The 13,681-nt window shown below is 40.2% G+C and overlaps 2 protein-coding genes across 2 annotated transcripts; one reads left to right on the forward strand and one right to left on the reverse strand.

Annotated features, from left to right (window-relative positions):
• Positions 1–377: 377 nt before the first annotated feature.
• LMAN2 (lectin, mannose binding 2) lies at positions 378–5,883 on the reverse strand. The gene is made up of 8 exons (XM_070937137.1): positions 5,687–5,883; positions 4,963–5,081; positions 4,710–4,827; positions 3,970–4,049; positions 3,639–3,800; positions 3,201–3,315; positions 2,461–2,580; positions 378–1,288 (listed from the first exon to the last, which is right to left on the reverse strand). Exons 1-8 carry the CDS (start codon positions 5,814–5,816, stop codon positions 1,128–1,130), a joined length of 1,005 nt encoding a protein of 334 aa, XP_070793238.1. The 5' UTR covers positions 5,817–5,883; the 3' UTR covers positions 378–1,127.
• Positions 5,884–6,071: 188 nt separating this feature from the next.
• Positions 6,072–11,157, forward strand: LOC139309638 (general transcription factor II-I repeat domain-containing protein 2-like). Its single transcript, XM_070933785.1, has 2 exons — positions 6,072–6,135; positions 7,698–11,157. Exon 2 carries the CDS (start codon positions 8,011–8,013, stop codon positions 9,835–9,837), a length of 1,827 nt encoding a protein of 608 aa, XP_070789886.1. The 5' UTR covers positions 6,072–6,135; positions 7,698–8,010; the 3' UTR covers positions 9,838–11,157.
• The last annotated feature ends 2,524 nt before the right edge of the window (positions 11,158–13,681 follow it).

Here is a 13,681-nt window from a genome sequence, read left to right on the forward strand (position 1 = left end):
ATGTATTTCATTGCGTTTATTTTATGTAGTTGAATCAGTTTTGGCTCTTGGTACTGCCCAAACTAGTCCTATAGTTTTCTTGGCAAGGGTTTCCTATGTGGTTTGCCATTACCTTTTTCCTATGGTCCACAGAGTGACTGGCCCAAGTTCACCCACTTGGTTTTATGCTCAAGGCAGGACCAATGATATTAACAGCCCTACTGCAAACTATGAAAATATGTTCATGTGAAAAATATTTTTTTAAAAATCCTGAATTGCTCCATTATTTACACTTTTTGATACCAAAAACTTACCCAGCATGGAATTAGGTTCTTGCCCCACCCCCAGCCCATCCAACATTCACTTATTAAGCCTAAAATTAAAACAAACCACCAGGATAAATTTTCCATTTTATTTCACATTGTCTTTCTTCAGTTTATCGTCTTCCATATGCACACATAACAATGTGGCTATGATACACTTCAATTCTGCCTTTAGAATCAGCTAGTTTAGATGTTTAATAAATGGGGCACATAGTCCATATTGTCTAGAAAAATCAAGCCCCGCTCTCCCAAGCCAATGCAGTCACAGATATCACATTTCATGGATGCCAGTTGTTTTGGTGCTAGTTACTTTCACTCCCAGCAAAACAGAAATAGCTGGTATTAAAAAAAGGTTCTGGAATAAGTGAAACTATGAAATACATTCAGTTCAAAAAAATAATTTTCTTGAATTAAGTTCATAGGCCACAGCAAGAAAACCACCTTCCACATAGCTGAACTACCAAAATACTCTTAAGAGTAACTGTGTGGAAATACTATCTGAAGTGCAAAACATGCCTCTCAGAGAAGAAGCAACATTTTCTAAGTTTGAACCATACTGTTATTTGCCTGTTTTCCATAAAAAGATTTTATAGAAGGACTGAAGGTTCCATACAGCTTTCGAAATGGCAGGCTCCCAAGTACAGTACAACCTATATTCCGGATTGTTTGACACAATTGCCTATTGTTGCCAAGAAAAAAAGAGGGGATATGAAAATATTCCATACATTTCTCTGAAAGAGCCTTTTAGAAACCAGAGTCTATACAATTCTCCCTCCCCCTGTAAAAAGACATCCCCAGCTGCCCCAAATTTCAGCCTCCTACACCTTAGTAAAATCGCTTGTTCCGCTCCTGGCGTTTCTGGAAAACCACAGCCCCCACCACAGCACATACAATGATGCCAAGTAGAGAACATAGTAATAGTAAGAACACTTTCCAGCCTGTCAAGGGCCCACTACGAAAGTTTCCTGTTGGATCATCTACATTATCTGAAGAGAAAAAAAAATAGAAAGCTGAGTTATAGTACATATTACATCCTTCCGCTACATAAAGAATAATTTAATATAGATTAGCATAATTCTGGATTACGCAGATTACACAGAATAGCTGTCCTCTCTAGAGCTTGTGAAAACCTTCCCAAATTTCTTTGCAGAACAGCTAATAATCATTCGGTAATGAGGAGAAATAATCTGAAACAGAATTTTAAATGTTGCTTTCTAAGATTCTGGTCCAGCTGAGACACCATGGTGAGACTTCTTCAATGCAGCACACACAATTGCAGACAAAAGTATAGGCATTCTTGGTCAAATTGTATATTTAAATAAATCTAAGTAAACAGAAACTGGTTCTATTGTACCAATGTCTATATGGTAAAAGTTATACAGAATATCTTCTTGCAAATCTGAATGCATATTTACTATTTATGAATATTTTCAAAAAATCAAAATAAGAAAACCTAAATATGGCAAGTGCAGATGTTTGACAGTGTCAAAAGCTGTAGGAGCAAAGTGGGCTCGCGTATGCGCGTGCCCACACCCATAATTCAATGCCCCCCGCATGCCATGCCCCCCTGCACATGTGCACGCGATCCCCGCCCTTGCTCCCCCTGCTTTTGGCACATGACAGCAAAAAGATTATCGATGGGCCCAGTAGGCCCATTTTTTGCCCTCTCCAGGCTCCAGAGGCTTTCTCGGAGACTGGTGAGGGCAAAAACGGCCTTCCCCACCCCCTCCAGAGGCCCTCCAGAGGCCAGAAGCAGCCCGTTTCCCGATGGGCCCAAAAGGCCAAAAATTAGCTGGCCGGCGCACACATGCGCACTGGAGCTGAGCTAGGGCAACGCTCACATGCCCACAGATATGGCTCCGCGTGCCACCTGTGGCACACGTGCCATAGGTTCACCATCATGGGTCTTTAGCTTTAAAAGTGAAGTACTTTTAGGAAAATCGATGTTTGCTCCTGTGGGAAACTGATCTCCCATTTGCTTCATTGAACATTGAGGACCCAGTTTGTGGGGGCAATAAGCTGACTTTGTATAAAAAATATACAAAAGTATGAAGGCTATTGCTTAACGCACTGTAAGTCGCCCTGAGTCTCCGGAGAAGGGCAGCATATAAATCAAATTTAAAAAAAAAAATTCAGGGTAGAAGCATTAGTAAATCACCTTTGGGTGATTTGAAAAGACTGACGCTGGGCTCAATCTTTGTCCAGTCAATGTTTTCGTCCTCTGGGGAATGTTCCACCATCAACTGAAATAGCTTCATTGAAATGATATCATGATTATCTGGAAAAGAAACCAAGTTATAGTTACTGTACAGCTGATTAAAATTAAAATTCAATGACAGGAGGTTTCTTATTTTATAAAACTTCTCGTAAGTTTTCAGCAATACAGGTAACTGACAAGTTGTGAATACTAATTCAGGTGATAATTCAGGTATAAGTCCTTGACTTACAACTATTTGTTCAGTTACAACGGCACTGAAAAAATTGATTTACAGCTGGTCTTTGCATTTCCAACCACTGCACTATCCCTGTAATCAATTTTATGTAATCAAAATTCAGGCACTGGTGTGTGTGTTCTGGGATCATGTGATCACCATTTATGATCTTCCTGGATAGCTTCCGACAAGCAAAATCAGTGGGGGAAGTTGAATTCTCTTAACTGGATGATTTGCCTAACATTTGCAGTGATTAGTTTAACAATCATGGCAAAATTGCCATAAAATCGGGTGCAACTTCTTTATAATCCACTTGCTTAACCCCCATAAATTCTGGTCCTAATTGTGGTTGTAAATCATGGATTACCTGTATCTTGTGCACTTTACCAAACACTGTCTCTACTTTATGTGAAATAACACATGCAAATAGCACAGTCACTTTAACTATCTAGCAGGTATTTCTCACCAGATAGATCTCCTGTACCAGCAGAAGCCCCAAAGAAATAGCCAGTGGGTAATCGAACTCCTGCAACATCAAAGCAGTTTTTCCATTCATTTTTATCCTCTACGTCAGTCATCACCTGCAACATAAAAGTCATCTTCCACATTAAGGACAACCTAGTTTTCACACTTCTCAGACAGTTGAACAATCCAATGGAAATGTATTAGAACGTCAATTCTGAAATATATAAATTGGTAAATTCAAAACTACATTATCAGATTATTATATTCATGTTCACTTTTTACGTTTCATTGACTAGAGCTGTAGCAAACATGATGCAACTTATTCATTCTAAGTTAGTATGGAACCTCCATGGACTTTCATCCGTTATTTGTGTAATGTGATAGAATGCCATGTAATTCACTTATGCATTTTGCACCCAGGACCTAAGATCAGGCTTACCGTCAGACGCCCCCGAGAATATCGAACAGCCAAAAAGGTGTCGTGGTTCTGATTACGAATGTCAGCTGTACATCCTGCCAGCTCCGTCCAGCGACCATCTTTACTATGGTCATAGGTCAGGGATCCATTGTTAACCATGGCAGAAATGTAAGGAAACACACGCTGCAGAATAAAATAAATTTGAATCAAACTTGTCTCTGTGATGCTCAAAACTCATACCCTAAATATTTTGAAATCTGTATGCATACAGAATCTCTACTTATATGGGATTGATCCTGCAGGAAAAGCAAAACCCAGTGTTAGCCTTCAAACAGAAGCCATTATCATTTACCTCAGTAGTTTCCTCATTGGGATAAGTATCCATGAAAATGGCCAATCCATGGAATTTGTCTTTACTGCCAAATACGGGTCCTGAGGGTGATAAAACAGAAAAATATGAATAAGGGGTCCATGTGCTTTTAAAGAGCTAAAATCAACCAATCTTCAAACTGAACACTGATCAATTTAAACATTTTACATGAAGTCATTTTGGAGTGGATGGCATATAAATATGTATAATGAGCAAACAAATAATGCTTGCTAGCCAGAACAAATGTTACCCATGTAACAAAGCCATTCCAATGGGAGATTCTGGAGATTATCAGCTAACATTCCATCAGTAGATAACCTACTATTTCATGGCATAAGACCAGGTTATTTGTGGGACCGCCTTTCCCTGATTGTTTCTACTTTGCCTATTAGATCTGGAAGGAGAAGCATGTTGCAGGTCCCGTTAAAGAATGACATCTTGAGGGATCCACAAAGTAGACATTTTTGGTTATTGCCCCTGCCCTACAGAAAACTATTTCCCCTGAGATGAGAATGACTTTGACTCTTTCAGCCTTTCAGAGATTGATATATTTCTGGGTATGATGGTTAAAATGCTAGTTGTTATGTGCCTATTGTTTCAACTAGAGTATGTTCTGCCAGGCTGATTGCAACAACTGAAAAAAAAATCTATTTAACTGTATTAAAAGTCCCAAACCCATGACAGTGGGATATATTCTAAATTATTAGGCTGACCACAGTTACCTGCAGTAAGGCGCTCCTGAATGTACCACAGGGCAAAACCATCTCCATGGAGATTCTTCTTCCCTGCCCCATGAATTTTAAAATGGACATGAAGTTCCCAATCCTTCAGAAAACAGGGCTAGAAGACAAAATAGAACAACCCCAAAGAGCTTTTCAGGAAATTCAACATGGAAACCATGCAGGCTGCAAATTACATCTAAGCAATATCCCTCAGTGTCTCATCCCATCCTTTCCATTTAGAAATAACACTCACCACCCGGTTCCAGATAGAACCTTCCTTGCTGCGCTCATCAGGGGTCAGTCGAACATACTGGCTAGTCAACATTGTACTCCCTTGGAAATCCCAGAGAGGCATTGAACTGGAGCCAACCCCTAAAACAGAGGATACTACAGAAATAATGAACTGTGGCGCACATTATTATTATTATTTTGTTATTAGGGGACATTTGATGTTATAAGCAAGCCGTAGGCAGGTAACAGATTATCTGAACTAGGTTTGATTTCCTCAGAAGTGGGAATTGTGTTCTTTGCATTTCTCCTTCTGCTACTGTTCTGTGGAAGTCTTAGGACAGAAACTGAATCTTATTTATTGCCACCAGGATTTTCTTCTTAACTGGTGAAATTCATGCACTTTTTAAATACATAAAACAGTGTCACCTGCTATTCATAATCATCATCATCATCATTATTGGTGGGTAAATCTGCTTAGGGCCAAAAAGGTTCGTGAAGTTTTACGGGCTAGGTACCCCCGAGGAGATGTGTGTGAACGGGCAGTGCTCTCCCCAGAAGCCTTTCGGTTTTCCTCCCCCTTCATGAAGGAGCAAAACCAAGCCCAGCCCTTGGGATCCACACAGACGAGCCTTTAACACAGGAGAGGTCGGCCACCGACGGGCTCAAGCGTGAGCGCGGGAGAGGAGGGAGCAGACAGACGGGTCAGCAGGGTGGCAGCCCTGCCCTGCCCTGCCCTCCCCACGCACCCTGATAAGGCTTGATAAGCGAGTGTTCCCGTTTTAGATGCTCGTTGTTGCCATCTGTGAGCTCCGCGGCTCCTGGCGGCGCGGTCCCGGCCAAGAGGAGCGGAAGAAACAGCAGGGGTGACAGCACCATGCTGGTCGCCAACCCCCACAGGCACCAACTCCCGGACGCTCTACCCTCCTATTTCCCTCTGCGCGTCTTCCTCCTTCCGGTTGACCCCTAGCCCGGAAGTAAAGGCGACGCCCGCGAATTTGTTATCTCCACGCCACCTTCTCCCTGGGCGGTTACGAGATAGGAAAAGGAAGGAGGGGCGGACACGCCCCTTCTTCCGGGGTTTTGCTTTCGAGCTGCGTGTACCGCGCGTGTCGGTATCTCAGTGGACGGAGTGAGGGCGGAGGACAATTCAGCCCGCCTCGTTTACATTGGGTCTTCCCTGGACTTTCCTGTTTGGGTAAGCAGCGCATCCTGGTATTTACATACCAATTCCTGGTATTGGAGGGGGTTGAAAGCCTTGCTGTGCCTTTCGTAGATGGGGTTAAAAACGGCAAGCTGCGTTGTAAACTTTTAAGCCCATTATCTTTGGAAGCGATTATAATCCTCTTTCATTTCGAAGTGACATTTCTAAGTGCCGTGCAAATCCCTTCGGTAGTGGGGCGGGGAGGACTATATAATATCGTTACAGTATGAGATATTCGGAAAAAAACCTCAGTGCATCTGAATAGCTTTTTTTTAAAAAAAAAAAACCATTGAAATCTGAACTTTTACTTAGTTCACTTTTGATAAGTACGTATAAGATGATATTATGAAATTCTTGTTGAATTTTGGGAGGTTTTCCAACTACTGTTTTTTTTATGCGTTAAAAAAAGACCTTTAACATTTGCGTGCTTGTTGGAAAGTTTTTAAGGAACACAATTTAAATAAGTACTATATGCCCATTTTAAATAAACAGCAGTGGCATGGAAGAATGTGGATATTTTAGACTTTTTTATTTACAGGGAGAGAAAAATGTCCACAGACTGTAATTTTCCAAGGTTTTAAAGGTGGTTTTTATTTTTAAAAAAGTTGTTTATTGGCATAAATACAGCAGTAACTACATCCACAGATCCAATAAGAGGTTTTTATTGCCTGATCCTATATCAATTTACTGTCATTAAATTATAGATTTAGAGAGGGCAGGGGAGAGGCACAGGTTAGAATCAGACGGGGTATTATTTGGGGCCAAGGGGCAGGGAGAGAATTGTAAATAAGGCAAGTAAGTAGATAAGTTAATTCATACATAGAACTTATTATTCAATTTTATATTGCGTTTTTATACCAAACCATAATGTCTGGCCTGAGAAGATTACAGTAGCAGAACAGACATTTTAACTGAGGTCTCCTGAGTTAAAATCTATCACTCTATTTAAAAAAGTAGCATTAGGTTTACCTTTTGTAGCTTTCTACATAATACAGCAAAAAGGCCATATAGTCACTCACCTCAGTATTAAGTACTAGAAGTGCTGCTACAGAGCAGAAAAATAATAGCAATGTAGCACTTACTTACATACTGTTTCACAGTGTTTTACAGTCCCCTCTAACCGGTTTACAGAGTCAGCATATTGCCCCCAACAATTTTGGTCCTCATTTTACCGACCTCTGATAAATGGCAGGCTGAGTCAACCTTGAGCTGTTCAGAATCGAACTTCTGGAGTGAGCAGTGAGTTAGTCCTGCATTCTAACCACTATGCACCATGGCTCTTAATCTGTCTGTTCCCTTCCTTATTCAGCCTTTAACAACCTTCTGGGTTCTTTTTAACATACTAGACTAGATTCTGCCTCAGCACACACTTCTCCAATGTAAAGGTGTCTGCTGTGTGTGTTTTGGTTTATAATTTGTGTATTATGGCTTGGTGTATGCTGATTGATTTTCACCAGGTTTTAGGACATTCTGGGTTTTGTTTGTCCCTAAATAAACATGTAGATTGACTTCCTCTAAGGCAGACATGTCAAATTCAACTCATTCCTCTCCACCAGGGAACAGTGCAGCAGCAGCTTCCGGAGCCAACACCCGCAGCGGTCATCTGTCAAACTGGAAAGCAGCTCCCACACTAGTAGCCTCGCACTGGGGACTCCATCTCCTCCCTGTCGGAACGGCTCCCCTTATACCCCAGAAGATCCAGACTCACAGCATCCTACTGAGTCTTCAGAGTGGATACCTAGAGCACTCACAACTGCTCGCCTCACGCAGCACCTGGGACTTTGACCTTTCTGTGCAGTCTCATACTCCATATATACAACATTGGTGAAAAAGACCTGCGTGCCTATACTGATATTTAAACCCCCCAAAATGGCCAAACGGAAAGTGGACTTTGAAAACAGATGCTTCCAAAAGAGGTGGGAGGCAGAGTACCTGTTTGCTGACATTGATGGTAAGGCCATGTGCCTTGTTTGCGGAGCTCATGTGGCTGTTCTTAAAAAATATAACATGAGACGGCACTATGAGACGAAACATGAGGACAAGTACAAACACATGGACATCCAGCAGAAGCTAAAGAAGGTGGAAGAGTTTAAAAAGAGTCTGATGATAAAGCAGCGTATGTCCAGAAAAGCAAAATCACAAAGTGAGGCTGCTGTGAAAGCTAGTTTTATAGTGACAGAAGAGATAGCTAAATCAGGCCGGCCGTTTACAGAGGGGGAGTTTTTGAAGCGCTGTATGATTAAAGTGTGTGAAGTCTTGTGTCCAGACCAAAAGCAAGCATTTTTGAATGTAAGCCTCAGCAGAAATACTGTTGCTGATCAGATATGTGAGCTTGCCACTGATTTACAAGTACAGTTATTTGAAAAAGGAAAAGATTTCATTGCATATTCCCTTGCTGTGGATAAGAGCACTGACATCACTGGCATGGCACAGCTGACAGTCTTCATCCGTGGAGTGGACTCAAGTTTATGCGTTACAGAGGAACTTTTGGATATGAGATCAATGCATGGCACTATCACAGGAAAAGACATATTTGAAGCAGTATCTAAATGTGTAAATGACATGAAACTGCCCTGGGACAAACTTACGGGACTGACAACAGATGGAGCACCTTTGATGTGCGGGGAAGAGAGTGGATTAGTGGGAAGGATGCGAGAGAAGATGAAGAGTGAGAATTGCATAGGTGAGCTGATAGTATATCACAGCATCATACACCAGGAAACACTATGTGGCAAAGCCCTGAAAATGGAACATGTAATGAACACTGTAACACAGATAGTTAACTTTATAAGAGCCAAAGGTTTAAATCACTGTCAATTTAAGTCTTTTCTGGAGGAAATATATTTTGAACTTGGTGATCTGCCCTATCACACAGAGGTGCGATGGATATGTCATGAAAAAGTGCTCAGTAGATTTTTTGAGTTGCGTGAGGAGATCTGTCGGTTCATGGAAAGTAAAGGAAAAGACTCCACAGTACTGCAGGATGAAGAGTGGCTGTGTGAGTTAGCTTTTCTGTGCGACATAACTAAGCATCTCACTGCGCTAAACCTTCAGCTTCAGGGACGGCACCACGTGATCACGGACATGTATGATGCAGTGAATGCCTTTCAGGTTAAGCTGCAACTGTGGGACATTCAGATGCAGCAAGGAAACCTGGGTCACTTTCCCTGTTGCCAAACAATCATAAACCAAGTCTCCACCACTGTGTTCTCACATACTTATTTTGGTGACAAGCTCAACACACTTCACATGGAGTTTACCCGTCGCTTTGTTAAATTTGAAGGACAAAAATTCAATTTTGAGCTGCTCAGTAATCCATTTGCAGTTGACGTGGAGAAAGCACCTGTAAATATCCAGATGGAGCTGATAGAACTCCAGTGTAGCAGCACACTTAAGGCAAAGTATGATTCTGTAGGGCCCATACGGTTCAGCAGGTTCATCCCTGAAATGATGCCCCAACTCCGCCTACAAGCTGCTCAAATGCTCTGCATGTTTGGTAGTACATATGTCTGTGAGCATGTTTTCTCTGTGATAAAGGTGAACAAAAGCGTACACAGAAGTCTTCTCACTGATGAACATCTCCACTCTGTCCTGAGAGTTTCCACAGCTCAGAACCTATCCTCAAACATAGATGAACTTGTAAGCAAAAAAATATGCCAAACATCTGGCTCGGACAAAACAGAGAAAGAGAACTAAATAGCTTATGCTTTTTCTTTGTTGTTGCAGATTTATTTGAAGTATTTGAATTGAATGTTAATCCTGTTTGGTCCACATTTTAGACATAATGCACTCCTGAACTAATATGATACATTGTCTTACATGCAACTGGCCCTTTGAGGGCAACCATAATGCTGATACAGCCCTCAATGAAATTGAGTTTGACAACCCCTGCTCTAATGTATGCGTCCACCTACCCAGCACATGCATGCATGCACACCAATCTGAAGTCCTTCAACAGACTGCTTGTATTTGCCATGATCAGTCCTACAATCTTAAGCCTTCTATGAAGCACTTCAGGTGCAAGGGCAAAATGTGTTTCCTATGTTCAATTCCTTAATGTAGCTGCATATGGTAAACGGAATTGAGGCAAGTGCTTTATGGGTGCCCTTATAGACACTGTTATTTCCCAACCTCAGCAACTATAAGATGTGTAGGCTTTATATCCCAGAATTTCCCAGCCAGTAGAGGAATAATATCCTGCTGCAGAGAATGATAATTTTAAATCCTGTTTATTAGCAAATATCAATAAAGGGACCCCATTACAAGATTCTCCTTTACTATCAGTTTTAGTAACTTCTATCAAAAGAAGAAAGTTCTGGAATATGACAGCACTGGAGGATAATGGGTTCCTGGTAGCTTCATGTTTGATTCTTCTCAAATCTTTGGCAGTTAATGTGCATCTTTTTTTCTCATCACATTTCTTGCGACCCTGTTGACTATTTGCATCAAAACATTTGATGGTTCTGTGATCATGCCCCAATATCTTAGCAATTTCAAGAGTGCTGCATCCATCTGAAAGACGTTTTACAATTTTTGCCTGTGAAAATATTTACAGACCCCTTGCATCCTGGACATAAACTGTTTTAACTCCTATCCTCAAAACGATGCTATAGAGCACTGCACACCAGAACAACTAGACACAAGAACAGTTTTTTCTCGAACGCCATCACTCTGCTAAACAAATAATTCCCTCAACACTGTCAAACTAGTTACTAAGTCTGCATTACTATTAATCTTCTCATTGTTCCCATCACCCATCTCCTCCCACTTACGACTGTATGACTGTAACTTTGTTGCTGGTATCCTTAAGATTTATATTGACTGTTTCCCTATGACTTATCATTAAGTGTTGTACCTTATGATTCTTGATGAATGTATCTTTTCTTTTATGTGCACCGAGAGTGTATGTACCAAAACAAATTCTTTGTCCAATCACACTTGGCCAATAAAGAATTCTCTTCTCTTCTCTTCTCTTCTCTTCTCTTCTCTTCTCTTCTCTTCTCTTCTCTTCTCTTCTCTTCTCTTCTCTTCTCTTCTCTTCTCTTCTCTTCTCTTCTCTTCTCTCTTTTTTGACCCATTTTACCTGAAGAAAAGAAGCTGCCTAATAATTATGCATACCTTGATATAGGGTGTTGTTCGCCTTAGGCCACACCCTCCCCCATTACACAAATACACATTACCTGATATACACTTACACGGTGTAGTAATAATAAAAATAGTTTCTAGCTCTCTATTATCCTCTTCGATTTTTCCTTTTCTTGCTACTCCTGCTGATATGTTTTAATTAAAGACTTTATTAAAGGCTCTTTAAGACATTCAACCTCTTAAAAATTGTTTTCTTTGAAAGAAAAGGGCAAATGTCCTATTACAGCTAGAGTGATTGTGAAAAATATGTCTGCTGTCATCGATTGTGCACTGTATCATTTTACTGAGATAAGACAAATGATGCTTGTTAGCAGTACTGTACTAAAAATAATCTTTAAAATAGAATCCCTTATAACTAAGCCAATATAACTAGATCATAAAAGAACATAACTTGCAACATTATATTATGCAGGTTTACATGAAATGTATCCCACAGCTTTCAGTGAAATTTACTGTGCAATTTTACATATTACTGTTAAAAGAGTTACTAAATTCAAGGGGGCTTACTTCCAGTTAAGTGTACCTAAGAGCTTTCTCTTGCTTGCTGTTCTCCAAGTGTGGTTGTATTGCAACTACAATTCTCTCATAGCATGGCCAATTGAGTTGACTGGGATGATAAGTCCATTACCTCTGGAGATCGTTAATGTTGATGAAATCTTCTATATTGGTCTGTTCATAAAGAGTTTAGGTTTAAATTATATTACATAGAAAATCATCATCAACCACCTGGTGGCTTGTTAGGTAAGGAATGATTTCTCCCTACAGAGCCAATTGAAACAGAAGCGTCAGGAAAGAGATCTTTCCCTCCTTTTCCTATTGCTCTGTTTCCAGTTGCCCTACATAGCAGCAGCTGTTTCTGATCAAAATGGAACATTAGGCTATTGCTTATGTGGTTCTGCTTACAATAAAAACAACCTTAGCTTTTACTTCTCAAAAAAGTATTAAGAGAAAATGATTTCCAGTGGAAAAGTGATGCTGTTGTGAACAGACATTCTTCACTACCATTGAGGCAGCTTTGAATGGACATTTTGTATTTTGATGTGAGAATCTGAATAGCTTGCACTTTCATCAGATTTTTAAATTGGATACATTTACTGCTCCATGCCAATGTCCTAGATCCTCCTCCAAATTATTTGCATAGAGCTTTGATGACCCTGTATATTGGTCAAGGATTTCCTGTTGGTCTGAAGAAAGAATAACCGAAAGGACCATGTTTTGCTTGTTAGAATCCTATTTGCAGTCTGCTATTTTAACACAATTTATTTTTGATCCTTTAGTAGTAAATGTTTTGCTTTAATACTATATGAAGGTTATAATGCTGACATCCCCTATTGCCTCACACTTAAAGTTGGTTTAGGTTTAGGTTGATCCAGCACAAGAATAGACTAATGACCCATTTCTCAAGGGAAGATGTTCACAACATTTTATCACCACGATGATGCTGGGTGATGCTAAACAATGTTCTTGCAAAAATGACCCTTTGATTCAAATGCTGCTTTACATATTTTTTCCTAGCTAAGTTCTTTCTTAGACTATGATAGTACCTGAGATAGCCATTGGAAAGGCATTCTCTGCCCCTTTTTTGCCACATAACACCAAGTGTTTTCTGACTTGCATTGGCTCAAGCAATGCTATCCAGCTTACATGTTGCCATTTATTTCATAGTAGATGCACTCTTTCACTATAGTTGTCTACTGTGTACTGTGGCAAGAATGCCCTCTCTAATTACTCATGTTTTCAACATTTTAGTTGAAAATCTAGATTTACTAGGAGTAAATCTTCCCATTCCTTGGTACCTGCTTGTTCTACTTACCTGGAATAGAATCTCACAACTTTTCACAATTGAAGACAAATTGATCTCTATCCAATTGCTTTGATTATTGTTTTCAGAGACAGAGATGGAAAAGAACTTAATCGTAAAAGAAAAAAAAATGGTGGGATCTATATCTGGAGATTGGCAATACAATGGGTGTAATTGGGCAACATTTGCGGATTCTGAGAATATTCATACATCTTATGTCTTGAAAAATGCAAAGCTTCAGAGAGAGCTCCAGTGCCCTAGAATGAAGTTCCAGCATAAGCTAATGGCGTATGTAGAAAAAACAGTATCAAGGTTTTACAAATGAAATGGCAACAAATTGAATAGTGAATTTTTTAAACTTGCATAATTTCTATAAAGAGAAATCAACCTGGTCTCACCACCTGCCCAATGGAAAGTCATGCCTCTTCACTGATAATGTGTAAGGTTAGGTGGCATCCTTTTGGGTTTTTCCCCCCGCAGGAGATGCAAGTGTCAAACAATGAATGGTGGTAAGGCTACCTAACCAACAACACTGGTAGTTTTTAAGAAGATGGGAATTCTTTCTGAAAGTCAGTAGGTACAATTTCTGAAGTT

Source organism: Pituophis catenifer, unplaced genomic scaffold (genome assembly GCF_029215685.1).
Source record: "Pituophis catenifer annectens isolate HBS135680 unplaced genomic scaffold, rPitCat1.0.hap2 SCAF_2, whole genome shotgun sequence".
Taxonomy (NCBI): domain Eukaryota; kingdom Metazoa; phylum Chordata; class Lepidosauria; order Squamata; family Colubridae; genus Pituophis; species Pituophis catenifer.